Source organism: Chiloscyllium punctatum, chromosome 18, assembly GCF_047496795.1.
Source record: "Chiloscyllium punctatum isolate Juve2018m chromosome 18, sChiPun1.3, whole genome shotgun sequence".
NCBI classification, from domain to species: Eukaryota; Metazoa; Chordata; class Chondrichthyes; order Orectolobiformes; family Hemiscylliidae; genus Chiloscyllium; species Chiloscyllium punctatum.
Window position 1 is genome coordinate 64,427,178 of NC_092756.1, and position 24,384 is coordinate 64,451,561.

Below are 24,384 nucleotides of genomic sequence, written 5' to 3' on the forward strand. Positions count from 1 at the left end.
TTGGTTGGGGTTGAGGGATCTGATGGGGTCTTCTGGCTCGACAGGAGCTGGTTTGGCTGGGGGCCCTGGGATGAGGAGCCCTCAATTGGCTGTGGGTCGGGCTCCAGTTTGTGAACTGATGTCTTGATTGTCACTGATCCGGAAGATCTAACTCGGTTTCTGCTGTTCATCAAACTCAACGAGAACAAACTTGTTACAATGTATGAAGGAGGCAACAACAAACAACAAACAACAAAGAAAATTCCAGCACAGGAACAGGCCCATTAACCCTGCAAGCCTGCACCAATCCAGATCCTCTGTCTAAACCTGTCACTTATTTTGTAAGGGTCTGTATCCCTCTGTTTCCTGCCAATTCATGTATCTATTGGGATGGCACGGTGGTTAGCAGTGCTGCCTCATACCGCCGAGAATCCAGGTTCGATTCTAGCCTTGGGCAAGTGTTTCCTCCTGGTGCTCTGGTTTCCTCCTATATTCCTACAAATGTGCAGGTTAGGTGAATTGGCCGTGCTAAATTGCCCATAGTGTTAAGGGATATGTAAGTTAGATGCTTTAGTCAGGGGAAAATGTAAGGTAATGCATCTGGGTGGGATACTTTTTGGACGGTGTCTGCAGACTTGTTGGGCTGAAGGGCTTGTTTCCACATTGTAAGGTTTCTAATTCTAGTTCTGTCTACACTTTGTCTGGGCTGACATGGTAGCTCAGTGGTTAGCATTGCTGCCTCACAACACCAGGGACCTGGGTGCAATTCCTGCCTTGGGCGACTGTGTGGAGTTTGTACATTCTCCCCGTGTCTGCGTGGGTTTCCTCTGAGTGCTCTGGTTTCCTCGAACAAATCCAAAGATGTGCAGGTCGGCTGAATTGGCCATGCTAAATTGCCCTTAGTGTTAGCTGCATTTGTGAGGGGTAAATATAGGGAAGGGGAATAGGTCTTTGAAGGGTCAGTGTGAACTTGTTGGGCCGAAGGGCCTGTTTCCATATTGAAGGGAATCTAGATACATCTTAAATGATGCCATCGTGCCCGCCTCTTCCATCTTTGCTAGCAATGCATTCCAGGCACCTACCACCCTCTGCATAAAGAACTTTCCACACGTATCTCCCTTAAACCTTTACCATCTCATTTTGAAATTGTGAATCCTACTAATTGAGTCCCTACTCCGGGAAAAAGCTTCTTGCGATCCACCCTGTCTACACCACCCATCATTTTGTCGACCTCAATCATGTCCCCCCCTCAAGATCTGTCTTTCTCATGAAAATGATCTCTCTTCATGCCCTCCATACCAACAACATCTTGTGAACTTCCTCTACATCGTCTCCAAAGCATACACATCCTTTTCTTATGCGGCTACCAGGACTGTACACTCCATTCCCAATATGGCCCAACCAAAATTCGATACAACATGACCTGCCGACTCTTGTACTCAATTGCCCATAGTGCTATGGGACGTGTAGATTAGTCTGGGATAAATGTAGAGAAATTGGAGAATGGGTCTAGGTGGCTAAGTCTTTGGAGGGTTAGTGTGGACTTTTTGGGCCGAAGGACCTGTTTCCACATTGTAGGGATTCGATGAAACACATGAACTTAGTACCTTGTGTCGTTGACTTCCAATAGCAATGTGTTTGCATAAATAGATGGTGTTACCATGGGATATTCTCAAGGATAAACACTTCCTAACATCTTTATTGGTAACCATGCAAAACACATCTTTAATGTCATGACACCTAACCTCTATCTGCTTTCATATATTCAACATGTAGATGACATGTTTGCGAAATTCGAATCTGCATTAAAAGAGTTTTTTAATATAGTTTGATGATTGCCACCTGATGCTAAAATTTACCACTGAAATGGAGTATCCTTTCCTTGATTTAATTGAGAAATCAGCCAAATTGGTTTTAAACTCCAATTACTGAAAGCCAACATTCATGGTCAGCATCCATGTTCGGATTCCTACGGTCCCCCAAGATCACCTTGTGGGGACCTTCATGAATATGGTCCTGACCATCCTCTCACTCTGTGGCCTTAATGCTGAGATAGGGCCGATCAAAACTAGTTCTTGTGATAACAGATTCCCAGATGAAATCATTGTACATCATAAAAACCCATGAAAGGGCCTGTCTCCGCCACTTTGACACTGTGTAGTACCTTATCTCCTTCATTATCTGGGAAGGGAAATGTCATAGAATCATAGCGTCATTGAGTCCTGCAGCATAAAGACAGCACCTTCGGCCCATAATGGTCTAGGATGACCAGAAAATATCATCCACACTAACCTAATTTCCTTGCAATTGGCCCATATCCTTCTAAACCTTTGCTCTTCATGTATTTGTCCAAATGCCTTTTAAATGTTATTAATGTACCCACCTCAAACACTTCTACTGGTCACTTATTCCATACGTACTACCCTCTGCGTAAAAGCGTTTCCCCTCAGGTCCCCTTTTATTCTTTCCTCTCGAACCTTAAACTGATGCCCTCTACTCCTCAATTCCCCATCCCTGGGAAAAAGACTGAGTTAATTTACTTTATCCATGCCTCTCATGATCTTACACACTTCTATAAGATCCCCTCAGTCTCCTGCACTCGAAAGAAAACGGCCCTCATTTGTCTGTCTCCCCATCATGCTTTATGGGTGGCACGGTGGCACAGTGGTTAGCACTGTTGCCTCACAGCGCCAGAGATCCGGGTTCATTTCCCGCCTCAGGCGACTAACTGTGTGGAGTTTGCACATTCTCCCCGTGTCTGCGTGGGTTTCCTCCGGGTGCTCCAGTTTCCTCCCACAGTCCAAAGATGTGCAGGTCACGTGAATTGGCCATGCTAAATTGCCCGTAGTGTTAGGTAAGGGGTAAATATAGGCATAAGGGTGGGTTGTGCTTCGGCGGGGCGGTGTGGACTTGTTGGGCCGAAGGGCCTGTTTCCACACTGTAAGTAATCTAATCTAATCCATAACTCCATCCCCTGAGTCCTAGCAACATCTTTGTAATTTTCCTCTGCACTCTTTCCAGTTTAATACCATCCTTCCTCTCGCAAGGTGATCAAAACTGAACATAATATTCCAAGTATGACCTCACCAACAAGTGCAAAATAACTTCCCAACTTCTCTACTCAATGCCCTGACTAATGAAGGCCAGTGTGCCAAAAGCCTTCTTCATTGCCTTCTTGAACTGTGACTCCGCTTTCAAAGAATTGTGCACCTGAACTCCATGATCCCTCTGTTGCACTACAATCCTTAAGGCCCTACTATTCACCATGAAACTCTGACCTTGGTTTGAATTTTGTCAAAATGCAAGACCTCACACTTATCTGTGTTAAACTTCATTTGCCATTTCTTGGCCCACTTCCCCAGCTGATCGAGGTCCTGCTGTAGTTTTTGATAACCATCCTCAATGTCTACAATACTATCTATTTTAGTTTCATCTGTAAACTTGCTTTATACATTCTCATCCAAGTCATTGATATAGATAGCAAATGGCAATGGGCTGAACACTGAATCCTGAGGCACTCCACAGGCCTCCAGTCTGACAAGCTTCCTTCCATTATTACCCTCTGCTTCCTACCATCAAGCCAAATGAGTATAAAATTTGACAGATCCCCCTGGATTCCTTGTGATCTAACCTTCCAGAGCAGCCTCCCATGTGGAACCTTACCAAAGATCTTAGTGAAATCCATAGAGACAATGTCGACCACCCTGCTAGGATCAGCCTTCCTGGTCACTTTATCAAAGATCTCTCACAGATTTCTGAGGCATATTCTCCTATACATAAAGCCATTCTGACTTTTCCAAATCAAACCCTATCTTTCCAAAAGCCTCTCAGGATCTTCTCAAGTACCTTACCTACCACAGATGTTTGGCTTACAGGTCTATAGTTCCAAGGTTTCTCTTTGCAGGCGTTCATGAATAAGGGCAGAACATTCATTACCCCCAGTCTTCCGGGACCTCACCTGTGGCTAACAATAATGGAAACCTATCAGCCAGGGCCCCTGCAATTTTTTCTCGAGCCTCTTGCAGGAAGGTATCTCAAACATTTGAGTAACAGGGTGAATGTCACCATCACACACCAACACCATCCAGTAAATCAATGAGTGGTTTTCTCATTAAAAGAATGCTGCCTCCCCGCTGCTGGCTCCCACCAATGGGAGGTGTGAAGAAGGTATTAGTTGAGCATTAATCTTCCAAGGATCTCAATTTCTGGTGGGCAGGAAGAGTGTCCACAGACCACCCACATTGAAATTCATCTCATGGAGGTGGGAAGTTGTTAGGGACTTCACCTGCTCATCTCCTGTGTAATGAATACTCACTGTCCCACAGTCTATATACCTCTGTCCCCAAATCCAAACAAATCCAATACAAATCAAAGGAATCGTCTTTATTCAGAGAGTGATCAGGACTTTCCTTCATTTAGGGCACTGAAGTCACTGTAATAGGGGAGGTTAAGGGCAATCAGTGGTTGCAGGAGAGTGGATGGAGATTGATACATATCTGATGTGATATGTCATTCTTACCTTTATACATTGTTCACGTTGCTGTTTGAAACTGGTCATTGATATGACAGATTGTTTGCTGGGATGTACCTGCCCCTTTGCCTTCTTTGTTCGCTCCTCTACTATTTGGCATCCTTCAAATAATATGGAAATTAAGGGTGATAAAAAACAAAGTTTTATGTTGAATAAAAGTTTGGCCACCTAAAAGTCATAATGTTCTCAGTTATTTTACTGCAGTATTATCGAAACCTAAAAGTACAGAGGAGAACACTTAGCCTTTCATGCTTTGAAACAGCAGACATGCTGAGTCCCACATCTCCAATTTAAAACTGCAAGTTTCTTATCCTCAATGAGCTCTCTGACTGTCTTCAATTTATTTCTGGAACCAGGTTCCATCACCTTTTCCAGTCAAATAATCATAGCTCCTGAGTACTCTCAGAATAAGAAAACAATCCTCCTCATCTGTCATCTTAGTGACATACCAATGATGTTGAACTTCTGGTTATCCACTTCCGAGATTCCTCACATTGAGAATAACTTCCATTGTGTTGAGTGACACTATCACTGTGTTAAGTAGAACAGACTTCAAACAGGACTAGCAACTAAAGACTGGGCATCCATAAGGCACTGTGGGCCATCAACAGCAGCAGAATTGTACTCCAGCACAATCTGTAACCCCATGATCTGGCATATCCCCCACTCAATCATTTCATTCATGAAGTTGCCAATAAGAAAAATCTTGTGGGACTGTAGGAATCCTAACATGTACGCTGACCAGTGAATAGGAGTTGAGAAATAATTTGGCTGATTTCTCAAAGAATACATCAAGGCAAGGGTACTCCATTTCAGTGGTACATTTCAGCATAAGATGGAAATGATAAAGCATTATAAAGAAATTCTTTAATGCAGATTCAAATATCGCAAACATATAATCTACATGTTGGAAATATGCAAGGGATAGAAGCTAATTATCATGTCATCAAAGATGTATTATGCATGGTTACTGACAAACCATACTTGGATGCAGTGAAGTGTGAGAACAAATTCTATTATATACATCATTCGGGAGGTTACCACCTTTACATAAGTCTAACAAGTGATTCACAAATGTCATGTGGTTTGCTGCTGGTGGGATGCCAGGTATGTAGGCCCTACAGCCTGTTGACTGGTGGACCATGTCAGAAAAAATGTCCACTTGACCATTCTCTGCTGGCAGCAAGTTGCCTGTGCTCAACCAGCCTCTTATGTAATCCTCATTAGAAGTGATTCTGCTTTGGAAATCATTTATTAAATAATCTGAACTAAGCTAAGTATTAAACTGGAAACCAATTCAAGATCAACAGCTGGGATGACAGAGTGATGCATTTGTGCATGAGCTAGAAGCAACAAATATAATTACGCAGGACCCTGGTTCATGTTGGCAAAAGGAATGTTTTCAGATATTGCACTTCTTTGATGAGCAAGGCATCACTGAGAGGACCAAACCCTGCTGTATCCCCTGATCAATCAGAGTCCACCTACCTGGTCTGAGAATTAAGATTGACAGCTAACTGTTTTTGCTGCATCTCCATGGTAATGATGAGCTCACCAATCAGCATTATCTGTCCATTCTGTGTAAAAAGCTTCAACACCCTTTGCAATGTTTTCAAAAGTATGGAACAGATTTCTACCTGTGTGTGAGCAACATTACTGACACAGTTTGTTTGAAATGCTGGGATTACAGTTTGGGATAAGGTTGATCACCTTTGTTGCATCAGAGTTTCATCATAAACAGACGGGTTAGAAATTTGGTGAGTTGGGTGAATCTCTTTCTAATAATTTAAATTTGTTTGACATAACAGTTCAGATTTAACAGACATTCACTCGTGCACAAAGCCCAGTTTTGAAAGCTGTCCTTTTAAGAAATCACCACAATTACAGAAATACTGATAAGGTAGTTGTTAAATTCAAATACACAAAGAAAACAACCAGTTTCTTATTCAACAACAAAATTATTCCATATAAATTCCACAATTTACACGACACAGGACCTCAAGTAATAATCACTGTAGTGTTACAGTGCAGAAGGAGGCATTTGGCCCTTTGTTTCTGTTCCAACTTGTTAAATATTACCTTTTTTTATTCACCTGTGGGATGAATGGGAGGCCAGCACTTATTGCCCATCGCTAATGGCCCAAAGAGCAGTTAAGAGTCTGCCACATTGCTGTGGGTTTGGAGAAACATGGAGGCCAGACCAGGTTTGCTTTCATGAAAGATGTTAGTGAACAAGTGGTTTTATCCAACAATCAGCAATGGATTCATGGCCATCTTTACTCTCATACTTGCAGATTTTGCTAGAATTCAAATTCCACCATCTGCCATGGCAGGATTTGAAACTGGGTCGATAGTGTAGTGCTGGAAAAGTACAGCAGGTCAGGCAGCATCCGAGGAGCAGCAGAATCAATGTTTCAGGCAAAAGCCCTTCATCACGAACGAGGCTGTGAGCCAAGGGGGTGATGAGATAAAATTGGGATAAAACTGAGATAAAATTTGAAATTCAGTCCCCAACACATTACCTGGGTCTCTGGATGAACAATCCAGCAATAACACCACTTGGCCATCACCTGGCTTGCAATATTAGATTGTGGTGAATAGCATTTACTGTCTATATTGGAGTGAACAGCAGTCCCTGTGTATGTCACAGCAAGCATTAATCATTATGTATACTGTGCTACGCAGCAGTTTCTGAGGATATGAAACAAAACAGGTGTCCACAAAGAATAGCAGTCCTTGCCTGTATTATAGAGAATAACAGTTCTTGGGCGAATTGCGAACAACATTAGTTTCCGTACATTTCCAGAGAACAGCTCTGTATAATTACAGAGAAAGCTGTCACTGTGTTTATTACTGAGAACAGCAGTAACTCCATAAAGCAGCAAATATATTTTCGACTGAATATCTGACTGTGTATATGAAACAGAACTGCAGAGCCTATGTTCATTACAGAGAAGAGCAGTTCCTGGGTGTATGACAGAGAACAGTAGTTTCTATGTTTCTTACAGAGAACAGCTGTCCTGGTGTAAATGGCAGAGAACAGCTGTCCTGGGAATGATGTAGAGAATAGCAATTCCTGGCAATAAAGCAGAGAACAGCAGTGCTTGTCTGCGTTGCTTTGATCTGCAGTCCCTATCTATATGATAGAGAAGAACAGTTCCTTTCTATATTGTAGTGATTAGCAGTACCCGTGTATACCAATCCCTGTGAATAGTACACCGAAGAGCAGTCTCTGCATACCTGAACAGCAATTCCTGTGTAGATTACAAAGAATGGCAGTTCCAGTATATATTCAAAAGGATAGCAGTTCCAGTGCATATTGCAGACAACAGTAGTTCCTGTTTATATTACAGGCATAAGCAGCCCCTGTTCATATTGAGGAGACCAGCAGTCCCTGCGAATGTTACTGAACACAGACGTCTCCCTGTAAATGGGAGTGAACATCACGCTGAACCTATGAATTCTAGTTCTGGACTCCCCCACCCCAGGGAAAAGACCTTGTCTATTTTTCCTGTCCATGATTTGGAGGTGCCGGTGTTGGACTGGCGTGGACAAAGTTAAAAATCACACAACACCAGGTTGATTTGGAAGCACGAGCTTTCAAGGCGCTGCCCCTTCATCAGGTGGTCAATTTTATTAACCTCTATAAGGTCACCCCTCAGCCTCTGACACTTCAGGGAAAACAAACCCCAACCTATTCAGCCTCTCTCTCTTGCTCAAATCCTCCAACCCTGGCAACTTCCTTGTAAATCCTTTCTGAACCCCTTTCAAATTTCACAAATTCCTACCAATAGGAGGGAGATCAGTATTGCGTGCAATATTCCAAAACTGGCCTAACCAATGTCCTGTCCAGCCGCAACATGACCTCCCAACTCTTATATTCAATGCTCTGACCAATAAAGGAAAATATGCCAAACACCTCCTTCACTATCCTTGTCTACCTGTGATTCTACTTTCAAGGAGCTATGAACCTCCACTTCAAGGTCTGTTTGTTCAGCAACACTCCCCAGGACCTTACCATTAAGTGTATAATTCCTGCTCTGATTTGCTTTCCCAAAATGCAGCACTTTACATTTATCAAATGAAACTCTATCTGCCACTCCTCAGCCCGTTGGCCCATCTCATCAAGATCTCATTTTTCTCTGTATCCTTCGCTGTCCCACCTCCAATTTTGGTATCATCTGCAAACTTACTAACTCTTCCTTTTGTGTTCACATCCAAATCATTTATATAAATGACAAATTTTTGCAAAGATCAAGAGTTTGTCATTAGTTGGAACCCCAGGAGATGGCTAAGATACTAAATGAATACCAATCGTCAGTTTAGTTACTGTAGAGAAAGTAATGGAATCCAGAGAATGCATGAAATAAACTTGCATGTTTTAAAGGCACTTCACATTACAGAAGAAACCATTCAGGAGGTCTTAGAGAATATCCAAGTTGATAAAGCTCCAGGACCTGATCCAATGCATCCCAGAACCTTGTGGGGAATAAGGGAGGAAATGTCGGCCCCTTCCAGAAAGATTTGCATCATCTGTAACTGTGGGAGATGTGCCTGATAACTGGAGGGTGGCTAATGTTTAGAGTCAGAGTGATGAAAATGTGTTGCTGGAAAATCGCAGCAGGTCAGGCAGCATCCAAGGAACAGGAGAATCGACGTTTCGGGCATAAACCCTTCTTCAGGCATGAGCCTCATTCCTGAAGAAGGGCTCATGCCCAAAACGTCAATTCTCCTGCTCCTTGGATGCTGTCTGACCTGCTGCGCTTTTCCAGCAACACATTTTCAGCTCTGATCTCCAGCATCTGCAGTCCTCACTTTCTCCTCGAGTCATAGTGATATACAACATGGAAACAAACCCTTTGCTCCAACCCGTCCATGCCGACTCGATATCCTAACCCAATCTCGTCCCACCTACCATATCCCTCCAAACCCTTCCTATTCATATATCCATCCAAATGCCTCTTAAATTTTGCAATTGTTCTACCCTCCACCACTTCCTCTGGCAGCTCATTCCATACATCTACCACCCTCTGTGTGAAAAGGTTGCCCCTTAGGTCCCTTTTCTCTCTTTCCCCTCTCACCTTCAACCTATGCCCTCTCGTTCTGGTCTTCCTCCATCCCAGGGAAAAGACTTGGTCTATTTATCCGATCCATGCCCCTCATAATTTTGTAAATCTCCATAAGGTTTACAGCCTCCGACGCTCCAGGGAAAACAGCCCCAGCCTATTCAATCTTTCCCTATAGCTCAAATCCTCCAACCCTGGCAACATCCTTGTAAATCTTTTCTAAACCCTTTCAAGTTTCACAACATCTTTCCGTTAGGAAGGAGACCAGATTTGCACGCAATATTTCAACAGTGGTCTAACCAATGTCCTGTATAGCTGCAACATGACCTCCCAACTCCTGTACTCAATACTTTTGACCAATAAAGGAAAGCATACCAAATGCCTTCTTCACTATCCTATCTACCTGTGACTCCACTTTCAAGGAGCCTGCACTCCAAGGTCTCTTTGTTCAGCAACACTCCCGAGGACCTTACCATTAAGTGTATAAGTCCTGCTCAGGTTTGCTTTCCCAAAATGCAGCACCTCGCATTTATCTGAATTAAACTCCATCTGCCACCTGGCCCATTGGTCCATTTGCTCAAGACCCCATTGTAGTCTGAGGTAACCCTCTTCACTGTCCATTACACTCCCAGGCAGCATCAAAGGAACAGGAGAATCGACGTTTCGGGCATTACAGCTAATAAAGGAAGTTAGACTCATAGAACATATAACATTACTGAGCAGTACAGGCCCTTTATGTGAACTGCTTGCTTGATACAACAGAAACATTTGCATTAAAGGCAAAGGGCCTTTCTGGAAGCGCTCGGCTAATAAAGGAAGTTAGGAAAATAGAGTATGACAGTGCAGTACAGGACTTTTATGGAACTGCTCAAATTACAAATAAAGTTACACTCAGAACATGAAATATCGCAGCACAGTAGAGGGTCTTTATGGAACCACTTGGCTAATAAAGAAAGTTACATTCACAGAACAGAGAACTTTAAAGCACAGTACAGGGCCTTTATGGGTAATACAGGAACTTAGACTCATAGAAAATTAAAGCGCAGCGCAGACCCTTTGAGGAACCACTCAGCTAATAAAAGCGAGTTAGACTAACACAACAAAGATTACAGCGCAGTATAGGCCTTTCTGGAACCGCTCGACTAATAAAGGAAGCTAGCGTAATACAACATTGAACATTACAGTGCAGTGCAGGCCCTTTACGGAACTGCTCAGATTATTAGGGAAGTTAGACTAATACAACCAAGAACATGACACTGCAGTACAGGCCCTTTATAGAACCACTCAGGTAATAAAAGAAGTTGGACTAATATAACATAGAACCGCTTGGCTGATAAAGAATGTTAGACCTATACAACAAAGAACATTACATGCAGTACAGGCCCTTTATGTGACCGCTCGGCTAATAAAGCAAGTTTGACTAATACAACATAGAACATGACAGCACAGTGCAGGCCCTTTATCGAACTGTTCGGACAATAAATGAAGTTAGACTAATACAACATAAAAGATTACAGCGCAGTGCTGGCTCTTTATGAAACTGCTCAGCCAATAAAGGAAGTTAGACTCAAATAACAAAGCACATTACAGCTCAGACAGGCCCTTTTTTGAACCGTGCGGCTAATAAAAGAAGTTAGACTAATACAACATGGAACATTACAGCGCAATACAGGCCCTTTATGGAACCGCTCGGCTAATAAAGGAATTATGACTAATACAACATAGAACATTACAGTTCAGTACAGGCCCATTATGGAATCGCTTGGCTGTTAATGTAAGTTAGATGAATTCAAAATAGAACATTAAGCGCAGTACAGACCCTTTATGGAACCGCTCGGCTAATAAACAACGTTAGACTAATACAAAATAGAACATTACAGCACAATACAGGCCCTTTGTGGAACCGCTCGGCTAATAAAGAATGGTAGTCTCAGAGAACCCAGATCATTAACAGTGTAGTACAGGCCCTCTGTGGAACCGCTTGGCTTATATAGGAAGTTAGACTAATACAACATGGAGCATTAAAGCACATTCCAGGACTTTTATGGAAATGATTGGCTAATAAAGGAAGTAAGACTCATACAACATAGAACATGACAGCGCTGTACAGGACCTTTATGGAAATGCTTGGCTAATGAAGGAAGTTAGACTGATAGAACATAGAACATTACAGCTAAGTACACGCCCTTTATGGAACTGCTCGGCTAATAGAGGATGTTAGACTCAGACAATATTACATTACAGTGCAGTACAAGCCCTTTAAGGAACCGCTTGGCTAATAAAAGAAGTTAGTCTCATAGAGCATGGAACATTACAGCGCACTACAGGCCCTTTATGGAGCCGCTTGGCTAAAAAAGATTACACTCAAAGAACATAACACATTACAGTGCAGTATTGGCCCTTAATGGAACTGCTCGGCTAATAGAGGAAGTTAGAAAAATACAACATAGAACATCACAGTGCAGCAGAGGCTCTTTATGGAACCGCTCGGTGAATCAAAATATAAAGAATATGACCACGCAGGACAGGCCCTTTGTGGAACCGCTCGGGTGATAAAGGATGCTAAACCGATACAACATAGAACATTACAGCGCAGTACAGGCCCTTTATGGAGCCGCTCGTCTAGAAAAGAAAGTTACACTCAAAGAACATAACACATTACAGTGCAGTATGGAACCTTTGTGGAACTGCTCGGCTAATAGAGGAAGTTAGAAAAATACAATATAGAACATCACAGTGCAGCAGAGGCCCTTTATGGAACCGCTCGGCGAATCAAAGAGCAAAGAATATGACCATGTAGGACTGGCCCTTTATGGAATTGCTCGGGTGATAAAGGATGTTAGACTGATACAACATAGAACATTACAGCGTAGTACAGGCCCTGTATTGCGCTGTAATGTTCTCTGTTGGATTAGTCTAACTTACTTTATTGTCCGAGCAGTTCCATAAAGGACCTGTACTGCACTGTATTTGTTCTATGTTGTATTCGTCTAATCTCCTTCATTAGCCGAGCAGTTCCATAAAGCGTCTGTACTGAGCTGCGATGTTCTATGTTGATCGGTTTAACATCCTTTATCAGGTCCCCATGACTTGTCCGGACTTGTCCTACCTGCCTATCTTCTTTTCCACCTATCCACTCCACCCTCTCCTCCTTGACCTATCACCTTCATCCCCTCCCCCACTCACCCATTGTACTCTATGCTACTTTCTCCCCACCCCCACCCTCCTCTAGCTTATCTCTCCACGCTTCAGGCTGTGCTGTAAAGTACTGTGCTGTAATGTTGTATGTTGTAGTAGTCCTCCTTCTTTTAATAGCCGAGGGTTCCATAAACAGCCTCTAATGCGCTGTAATGCTCTGTGTTCTGAGTCTAATGAGTGGTTCCATAAAGGGCCTGTACTGCACTGTCATGTTCTATGTTGTAGTGGTCTATTGGAGAAAACTTTCAGACTCGGACCTTACGAACTGATTAGTTTATGACACAACATATCATGGGGAATTCAGCGTCCTAACTGTGGCTTGGTGTTATTCCGAAGTACATCAGGATACTTCAGGATTATATCAAGAAAACAGCTAGGAGCTGATCATTAATTTCGTACCAACTTGTAAGCAAGCCAAACTGGGTAATTAAAGGTTAGTCATAAAGTTCAAAACTATAGCACTATTATGCATTCCACAAGTGGACAGATCAAATGGTATCACCACATGCTCTAGTTCCACAGATTGCTAACACTGAGTAGAGATATGCCAAATTATCTGAATGACCGTGAAGAGGCAATAACTAGAGAAGGAAGGAGGACTAATTGGAAAGTCTATGTCAGATTGACTAGTTCTACAGCCTGCGCTGATCATTCAGCAAACGGAGGAGACACTATCTTGAGAAGGAAGATAAGGACAACCTTTCACATTACCTCACAGTAATGAATGCATAGCCAGCAAAGTTCTGGCTGGGGACACAAAATGGAACTCTCAGCCAAATCAGGAAAATGGCTTCCAGGCAAATAATGTTAACTTTGCCCCAACACTCCTCAAACACTAACAATGCTAACTCGCTGTACAACAGCCTCCCCAATCACTAATAATGCTTACTCCCTGTACACCAGCCTCCCCAATCACTAACAATGCTAACTCTCTGTACAACAGCATCCCAATCACTAACAATGCTAACACCATGTACACCATCCTCCCCAAACACTAACAATGCTAACTCGCTGTCCACCAGCCTCCCCAATAACTAACAATGTTAACTCCCTTCACACCAGCCTCCCCAATAACTAACAACTCTAACTCTCTGTACACCAGCCTCCCCAATCACTAACAATGCGAGCTCTTGTCATGGAAATTAAATTGATTTGACTCAACTATTAGCAAGAGCAAAGAAAGGAGCTTTATTTAAATTTGGCAGAATTGACCCCTGTACATTCAGCTAGATGCCTCAATGTAAGGGGTACCAGAACATTGTTCAGATACTTGCCTTATACTGTTTCTTATTACAGTCTCAAGGGCAAAGACTGGGAAAACTCACATAGTTATTCTCTCATCCCTTGGTCTTGGACATAACAGTGCTTCAGCTTTCGCTGAGTTCGACGATCGCAAGGTCGCGAGATCGAGTTGAATGTTTACAAAGTTCAAACAGATATGAGCAGGCTGCAAACTTCATCAAAGTATTGTTTACAAAGCTCAGCACAGCATTAAATTTGAGAAAAACATTCTCTTTCAAATTTCACACTAAATCGATAATTTTCCATTCCAGCCATATTATTGGACACAGAGAAATGGCCTCATGGGATGGAAAAACAAAGGTAATTGGGGAATTTCCTAAACCATTGACAAAAAGAGCAGTATTACGGTTCTTGGGATTAAGTGGATTGTATTGAAAATTTGTGCCAAATGTTAGCTGAGTGGCTGCTCCACTCACTGAATTGCTAAAGAAAGGGAAGGGGTTTTCGAGCACAGCAGACTGTCAGAGACATTTGACAACCTGAAAGTTCTGTTACCCACTGCCCTGGTAGTAGCCACACCTCATTACACAAAGCCATTCAAGGTGGCTATCGATGCAAGTGATGTGGTGTAAGGATGAATTAATCTCAGTCTTATCTCAGGCCTGCCCCGTACTCCAGTACACAGCGGTTTGTTATTCCTGGTACCAAAAATAATCAGAGACAAGGACCCAATTTGAAAAGTAAAAGTCTCTCTGATTTCTTAAAAATCTCAAAAACAATTAAACAAAAAATCCCAGCACGGACGTCCTGGGTCAACCAACAACTGGATCCCTGATCCACTCCACTCAATCACAGTCCACTGAAGATTTTAGAATTTAAATTTGGAAACCTTCACCTGCGAGTGTCCTCTGCAAGTGATGAGGGGTCACAGCAGTCAGCCAAGGGAGACAGTTAGACCCAGGTTTTAATGCTTACCTCAGATGCCCATCTGACCCTTATCCCTCGGCTGCAGCTGGATCGCTTCTTCAGTCCCTGGCGGAATTCGCCCAGGTGATTTGGTTTTTGGTCGCAACACCAAATATCGAAAATGTAGTCATTTCATAACCTGCTGATTCCCATGTCCTCAGTTCCTGATTAAGCCCTGTGTGATTCCGTTATAACGTCCACGCAACTGTTTCTGACCTTTTGCCACAGTCCTTTTAACTTACTGAATTAAACTCGAGAGGTTGACCAATTTTTTCCCATCATGCAAAATCAAATAATCCCCTCGATACCACATTTTCCCCTTTTGTCATATCATGACAATCAGTTATACAGGCACTTTGAAAATCCAACATGATTTCAGGCCACATATAATCACGAATCAGTTCCTCCTTCCCTTACAGTCATTCGAATAATGCTGCAAGTTCCCTATGCTTAGAAAATCAGGACAAGGAATGCTAGCAGAGCAAAGCAAATGTAATCTGACATTTGATTCGCAAGGGCCAGTAGTTAATATTTTGAGAAATTGGATGTTTAAGTGTGATTGGACCAGGATGTTGAATATTACATCTGATAGTCCATAGGCCAATTACACCAAGAAGCCTTAGATGACATTGGCTGATGATTTTACAGTCTACAATGGCACGTACTTTATTTGTGGCACCAAAGCGCACCCATGGCTTCCTATCAATTGGATAAGATCCTGCTATCTGGATTATGTTGTACCCTACATGCATCACCTCACCTCCCTTAAGCACTACCATCCACAAATTACGAGAGTCATTACTGGCTAGACCAGTTCCTCATATTGTCTTTTCCTTTGTATGGAATGGGACGAGTATCCAGCAAATTGGCGCACATGGCCTCAGCATTGGAACACCTGGCCAATGAGACAGCTTTATAAACCAAGGGAACTGGACAAGCACTGACTGTGGTGTCAGCTGAGCTCGTGGCTGTCTGGATAGTGGCACTGCAGAATTAACTGGCTTTGGATTATCTGCTACCTTCGCAAGGGGGAAGATTTGCTGTTGTCGGTCAGGAGTGCTGTACTTCCATTCCAGATACCTCTGGAAATATGACCAACCTAGTTGAACATATTGTGGGATATAGGTGAATTAATGTTACTTCTGCAATTATGCAATTCCATCTTACAAAGTAAAATGAACTCACACCAGTGTGTAATTGTTTTAGCCACGAGCTGAGTCAACAAGAATGGAAACAATGTGGAGGAAATATATAATTGTTTTTGTATTAGCTAAAACTGTATGTCAGAAGGTAGACATTATGGGCAAGTAGATAAGATGTTGTGAGGGGATGAAGTTAAGCTAGATACGCCTGTACAAACAGTAGGTATAAACATGTGCTTCCCACTTTTACAAAAACACAGGAACAAACCCCAATTAAAAGGGTCATAGGGATCAGAACGGCCTCGGGAAAGGCACAGATGAAGGGGGTAGATAATGATGAAGAAAGGATAGGCCTAACAATGACCTATAGCAGGATGAGGTCAAACAGCCTTGTGAGGCCAGAAATAAGCATTTTATCACAGACAAGGCCGGATAAGGCAAGAGATAAACAGGGGTAATGGGGGCCGGTCTTAGGGAAGTGGACGATGTAAGCAGGGGAGGGAGCAGTGTAAAACAATAGACATCAAATCATATAAATGTTATGTATGAATTGAATTTAGGGTGTGTATGTCTTCTGCCTCTTAGACACGGGACATCACACCCACTTGCAAGTGTAAAATAAATGGCGCTACTGATTCAGATCTTGTCTCGGACTGAAATTATTGAAGTGTGTGAGCTTTGTTTCTCACAATTGGGGGCTGTCCGGGATTTTCTTCCATCACCGGGGGGAGTGGCTGGCCTTGGACACTGGGAAGACGCGTCCCGTTCCCCATTGAGGAGCGGTCTCGTGTCCTGGTTTGGTCTGCTCCCTTGAGTGACTGGTACGAATCCCACAAGAGAGACATCTGAATCAGACAGTGATAGGAGCTCGATAGACAATACGGCACAAAGGGGCCAGGCAACTCTGTGCACAGACCAAGGTAAGAAACCTGACTTTTAAGTATTGCCTTGGTGGCCGGGATTGAGTTTTAGTAGTTAATAAGGGACTAACGAAGGAACTCAATATGTGCGGTGGGTAAGGAAAAAGCCTCCAGGAAAACAAAAGAAGGAAAAAGCAATGGAATTGGAGGCGGGGTCCCTTACAACATACCTCCAGAAAGTTCTTTGGGGAGGATGTTGTGGAATTGGCAAAATAATAATTGTACAGGGGAAAAAGATGATTAAATATTGTTGCTTCATATGGACTAAGGAATCCATTCTTCGTCCCGCCTCTTTTGGCCAAAATTCAGGTCGGACAAAGACTGGGTTTGTAAATATCTGAATTTATTTGTCAATGAGTGAGAGAGAGAGAGAGAGAATGAAGAGAGCTGTACAGCTGGTCGAAAGTTTAACCCTTTGTGATTTGGTTTGAATGCACATTTGTTTGTTGGTGATTGAATGTTTGCGTTTTATTCCCTGGAGCTTGAGTTCCGGGACTGTTTTGAATCTGATTTTTATTATGGAAACTTAACATGAATTCTTTTAAGGTTAAGGATTCTATAGAGATTATGAAAAAAAAGAATGATAACTCCTGTTCTTCTTACAGGTCACGACTGCCTTACTATCAGTTTCTAACTAATCTCTTTTATCTTTACATGAAAGCGATTTATGGAGGACAGTTGAAGTTTCAGTTCAACATTAGATTGTAGTAAAAACAAGATCCTATGGTTAATATCTGTGACCTTGGATTCGGCCATTGTTCATGCATTAGAAGTTTTTTTTTCTTTAAACTTGAATAGACAAATAATTTTAAGGCAGCTCTGATTATTTCAAGACCTATAGTATTGTAATTGAGCAATGATTGGTCAGGACTACTTAAGAAAACTAATTTTGGATTTAAATTAAGGGACTAAAACTGGGTGATTACAGTGGATTTCAAAATTGAGAACTGTATGCATTTTACATTTTGAATATTAAATACTGAATAAATGAACGTAAATATATAAATATATTTACAAGTTTGGAACAGGCTTTAAAGTTAGTCAAGCATGAATTGATGAATTGGTGTTTGAAGTTATGGGGAGCTAGAAATATTGCAATATTTCTTTAAAAAAAAGAAAAAGGGGAAGAACGTAATGACTTGTCCCCTTCGGGAGGTACCAATAGGGGACAAAGAGATTGGGTTTGTAAGTGTCCCCCTCAGCAGTGGGGAGGTCAGAACATTTAAAAAAGAAATGAAGGTCCTGGTTGAGGATCTGGTAGGGTTGTCTGAACAAACTGATCAATTTTTGGGGCCCAGTCTGTATACCTGGGCTGAGTTAATGTCTATTTTGAATATACTATTTACTGGGGAAGAAAGGGGACTTATATGGGGAGCAGCCATTAAAATATGGGACAGGGAACACCCCATTGGAGATGGGGATGCTGGACAGGGAGAGGTGAAGTTTCCCCTCAGAGACCCCCAGTGGGAAAATCAAAATCCGGAGCATAGAGAAGAAATGAGGGAATTGAAAGACCTGATTCTAAAAGGTATAAGAGAGGCAGTTCCGAAGTCACAGAATTTGACTAAAGTCTTTGAAGTTAGACAGGAGAAAGATGAGACTCCTTCAGCTTTCTTGCAAAGATTAAGAGACTCAATGTGGAAATATTCTGGAATGAACCCTGAGAACCCAGTGGCACAGGGTCTTTTGAAAGTATGTTTTTGTGACAAAGGAATGGCCAGACATACAGAGAAAGATACAGAAGATAGAAGGGTGGAGTGAAAAGCCATTAGATGAATTGTTAAGAGAGGCACAGAAAGTGTTTGTAAAGAGAGAGGATGAGAGACAGAAACAGAAGGTGAAAATGATGGTAGCTACGGTTGATGAGGTAGTTAAGAAAAGAGTAGAACCAATAGTGACCAACCGGAGGGGCGGGTGGCAGCATGTAGGGCAGAGAGGACAAGGGGGAGTATTTGATAGAGGGTTCGAGCGACAGGGGTAGAGCTGGAAGACTCCACAGGCAGGATGCTATTATTGCGGAAAGATAGGGCATTTTAAGCGGGAGTGTCCTGATGTACAAAGGGAAGAGAGGGCAATTCCGCTTATGAATTTTGATGAAGTATAGGGGTGTCAGGGGTTCCTGCCCCCGGGGACCCACCAGGAACCCTTGATAAACCTGAAGGTGGGACCCTGTAGGGAAGAGGTAGTCTTCCTAGTAGATACGGGGGCAGCACGGTCATCGCTGAATTTTAAACCAAAGAAAGTAGGAATGTCAACACGGTCAATTACTGTTTCGGGGTTAAAAAGGGGAAGGATTTACTGTTCCAGTATTTGAACCTATGATGATAGAAGGTCCTAAGGATAGGGTCACAGGGGAACTATTGTATATCCCTGATATAGGAAGTAACTTATTAAGGAGAGATTTAATTATCCTCTTAGGACTGGGGATTGGAATTCAGGAAAAAGAATTAGTTGTACAAAAGGCAATGTGGCAGAGGATGTGGAGAGAGAGATAGACCCTATTGTATGGGCTAGGGAAGGGAATTGTAGAAAACTACAGATCCCCCCCCCCCTTGAAATAAATTTAAAAAGGAAAGGGGACGTTGTCTGTGAGCGACAATATCCCATTTCCATAGAAGGAAAACGAGGACTGCAGCCAGTAATTGAGGGATTGATTAGAGATGGACTGTTGGAGCCATGTATGTCTCCTTATAATACCCCAATTCTACCAGTGCAGGAATCCGATGGAACTTATCGATTGGTGCAGGATTTGAGAACATTAAATCGAACAGTACAGATCAGGCACCCAGTGGTGCCAAACCCCTACACCTTACTAAGTGAGATCCCTCATGACCACAAATGGTGTGGTAGATTTAAAGGATGCCTTTTGGGCTTGTCCCTTGGCAGAGGACGGTAGGAATTTGTTTGCCTTTGAGTGGGAAGACCCTAAGACAGGACAGCAACAGCAATACCGGTGTACTGTGCTTCCCCAGGGGTTTATGGAATCCCCAGATTTATTCGGACAGATGTTAGAACAAGTATTGGAGAAATTTAGCAGCCCCAAGGGGACTACCCTGTTGCAGTATGTAGACGACCTCTTAGTAACAGGAAAAAGAAGAGAAAGAGTAGTAGAAGCCACTAACAAATTATTGAATTTCCTGGGTCAGCAGGGACTGAGGGTATCTAAAAACAAACCACAATATGTGGAGCAAGAAGTGAAATACTTGGGACATTTAGTTAGTGAGGAAAAGCGAAAGATAAGCCCGGAACGGATAGAGGGAATAGTGGGAATGCCGCTGCCCAGCACTAAACGGGAGTTACACAAATGTTTGGGTCTCACGGGTTATTGCAGATTGTGGATTGATTCCTATGCACAGAAGACTAAGAAATTATATCTCAAACTATTAGAGGGGGAACCAAAATGTCTAAGTTGGGATGATGAGGCAAAAGAGATCTGACCCATGCCCCTGTGTTAGCCCTACCTTCCCTAGATAAACCTTTCCACCTCTTTGCTACCTTGGATAAGGGAGTGGTTTTGGGAGTATTAACCCAGAGGTGGGGGAAGGGATTAGTACATGAAGAATTGATTAAACGGGTCTTGGAGTCCCTATTACTTCCCCGAGAAATAGCAGTAGTGCATGTAAATGGTCAACAGAAAGGAAATGAACTAGAGGTTAGGGGAAATAGATTAGCCGATGAGGTGGCTAAGGAAGCAGCCCTGAACCCACAAGAATTGGTGATACATTCCCTAATACCTACTGTCCCAGGTCCTTGGGAAGCTCCTATATTTACTGAAAGCGGAGAAAAAGAATTGAGAGATTTAGGGGCTGTAAAAACAGCAGACGGGCATTGGAGGTTACCTGATGGAAGGAGAATGTTGAACAAAATGATGATGGGAGAGATTATGGCTGTCCTACACCAAGGCAGCCATTGGGGAGTACAAGCAATGTGTGATTTGGTTCTTAGGGAATATGGATGTAAAGGAATATATACAATTGCTAAACAAATATGTGAGGGATGTATCATATGCAGAAAGGTAAATAAGAAAGTCTTGAGAAAACAGACCCCAGGAGGAAGAGACCCAGGACTGAGACCTTTCCAGAGTATACAAGTAGATTATACTGAACTCCCCAGGGTAGGCAGACTAAAATATATGTTGGTCATAGTAGATCATCTATCTGGTTGGGTTGACGCATACCCCCTAGCTACCGCCACTGCGAGTTGAGTGTCTAAAACAATATTGGAGCACATAATTCCCCGATATGGGCTCGTGAACCATATTGATTCCGATCAACGAACTCACTTTACTTCTAAAGTGTTACGGGGGGGGTAATGAAAGGGTTGGGAATTTCCTGGGAGTTCCATACTCCGTGGCACCCGCCATCATCAGGAAAGGTTGAGAGAATGAACCAAACACTCAAACGACAGCTCTCTAAATTGATAATAGGAACCAGACTCCCTTGGACCAAATGTTGACCTATAGCTCTCTTGCGAGTACGAACAGCCCCAAGGAAAGATTTGGGACTATCCCTCTATGAAATCTTATTTGGATTACCTTACTTGGGAACGAATGGAGAATTGCCAAGTCCCGAAACTAAAGATTTCTTTTTAAAGAAGTATATACTGGGTTTGTCCTCCTCTTTGTCTTTCCTCAGGAAACAGGGTTTATTGGCACAGACTCCACCCCTTGAATTCACCGTTCATTCCATCCGGCCGGGAGATTGAATCTTAGTAAAATCATGGACAGAGACTAAATTGCAGCCGGACTAGGAAGGGCCTTACCAGGCTCTTTTGACCCCTGAAACAGCGATAAGGACAGCAGAGAAAGGCTGGACTCACTACACTCAGATCAAAGGGCCAGTGGACCCTCCAGTTGAGGAAGAAGTCTGGACAGCCGAATCAACGCAAGATTCGCTGAAACTCAGACTAAAGAGACTTTGAGTAACTAATTATACAGTGGCGACGCGAGCGCGGGATTATTTCTGTAAGATTGTAAATTCAGCATGATGTTTAGAATACTGGGAATGCTGCTAGAATTATGATGCTAGCCCTTTTAGTATTGGGATTTTGTCAAATATCATTTTCATATGTATTATTAACGGTCCCCAAGTCTGATAATCCACAAGTCATAGACGCTGATGTATGCAGCTTAGTAAATTGTGGGGATGTAGATAATCAGAGACAGTACCGCAGCTCTGAGATACATCTTAAGTCCTATGGGGATAGCCTTGGGGATGGTACTTAGTATAATGGTCTCGTCACAGTACACCAGGCCCCCTTCCGACTAGCTCGTGATTGTCCCGATAAAAAGTGTAACCCAATATACCTAACGATAAGGAAAACACACATGGCACGAAACAATCCTGGGGGATGAAGGGGGGGGCACCTATGAGATACAATGAAATGAAACATTTGGGATAGAAATGAAAGCAAATGGGAAGGATTTCTTGGGCTATTGTTTTCGAATTAGTGTAGGACGGGGAAAACGGGTAGAACTACTGGGTAATAAGATACAATCTTTCACCCCTCCCGCTGATCCTAAAGTAGTAAAATTTATAGAGGTAAAGGACTTGAAACAGACCATTGAAATAGAAACTGGGTACGGGGATGCAAATGCCTGGGTTGAATGGGTAAAGTATACTGTAAAAAGTCTGAACAAGAGCAATTGCTCTGCATGTGCCTCCGGTCGGCCAGTGGCCCAGGTAGTTCCCTTTCCGCTCGGGTGGAAGCGAGACAGGAAGGGCATGAAATGTATGATAGCCCTGTATCAGGATGAGACTGCGTGGAATGATAGGAATTGTACCTCCATATCTCTGAGGTTCCCTCCCTTGGAGAAGAAAGATGTAAAAGTTCCCCCCCTGTTTTCTGCCGCAGTTGGAAATCACACGTCGTGTGTGCGTAGACGAGGTACAAGTCAGTCGAAAGATTTGGGGGAGCTGAAATTATGTACAGAGATTAAGAATGTAACCGAAATGGAGAAGGGAGGGAACTACTCAGCATTAAAGGTTCCCCGAGCGGATCTGTGGTGGGACTGTGGAGGCAAAATATTGAGACCCACGCTACCTCCAGATTGGAGAGGGATATGTGCAATTGTACAATTGGCAATTCCATTTACCCTGGCATTTGAGAAGGAAAAGATAGGAGGGAAAAAGGGAAGGGGTAAGAGATTACTGTTAGACACTTCTTTCGATGACAGGATTTATCTCGATTCGGTAGGAGTCCCTAGGGGAGTACCGGATGAATTTAAGGCTCGTAACCAGATTGCAGCAGGCTTTGTGCCAGCTCTCTTTTGGTGGGTAACAATTAATAAAAATGATCATACCCTGTATATGAGGGCTCACCCAAAGACTGATTGAAACAGCCTTGATGAAACAGGTGCCCCTAAAAGAAAAATGCAGAAGATAACAAATGGTAATTAAAGAAAAGGGAGAAATTGTGGGATATAGGTGAATTAATGTTACTTCTGCAATTATGCAATTCCATCTTACAAAGTAAAATGAACTCACACCAGTGTGTAATTGTTTTAGCCACGAGCTGAGTCAACAAGAATGGAAACAATGTGGAGGAAATATATAATTGTTTTTGTATTAGCTAAAACTGTATGTCAGAAGGTAGACATTATGGGCAAGTAGATAAGATGTTGTGAGGGGATGAAGTTAAGCTAGATACGCCTGTACAAACAGTAGGTATAAACATGTGCTTCCCACTTTTACAAAAACACAGGAACAAACCCCAATTAAAAGGGTCATAGGGATCAGAACGGCCTCGGGAAAGGCACAGATGAAGGGGGTAGATAATGATGAAGAAAGGATAGGCCTAACAATGACCTATAGCAGGATGAGGTCAAACAGCCTTGTGAGACCAGAAATAAGCATTTTATCACAGACAAGGCCGGATAAGGCAAGAGGCAAACAGGGGTAATGGGGGCCGGTTTTCGGGAAGTGGACGATGTAAGCAGGGGAGGAGCAATGTAAAACAATAGACATCAAATCATATAAATGTTATGTATGAATTGAATTTAGGGTGTGTATGTCTTCTGCCTCTTAGACACGGGACATCACACCCACTTGCAAGTGTAAAATAAATGGCGCTACTGATTCAGATCTTGTCTCGGACTGAAATTATTGAAGTGTGTGAGCTTTGTTTCTCACAATATTAAGCAACATACAAGGTGTTGTTAAAGTACTCCACGATTATATCCCATGGCGTTCATTGAGTTGGTTGGGTCACGGAATGTTTGATTGGATCTTTAAAGCCTTTTTGCACACAGTACTATTGTTAGTAGGAATAGGGTTACTTGTTTGCCTGTGCCAATGCATCTTCAGTTAGATTTTCAATGTGCCTATATTACTGATTGATTG

The 24,384-nt window shown here is 42.7% G+C and overlaps 1 protein-coding gene across 1 annotated transcript; it reads left to right on the top strand.

The window, feature by feature from the left end:
- The first annotated feature begins 16,103 nt into the window (after positions 1-16,103).
- LOC140489155 (uncharacterized) lies at positions 16,104-24,171 on the top strand. The gene is made up of 2 exons (XM_072588380.1): positions 16,104-17,044; positions 21,679-24,171. Exon 2 carries the CDS (start codon positions 22,447-22,449, stop codon positions 23,377-23,379), a length of 933 nt encoding a protein of 310 aa, XP_072444481.1. The 5' UTR covers positions 16,104-17,044; positions 21,679-22,446; the 3' UTR covers positions 23,380-24,171.
- Positions 24,172-24,384: the final 213 nt, after the last annotated feature.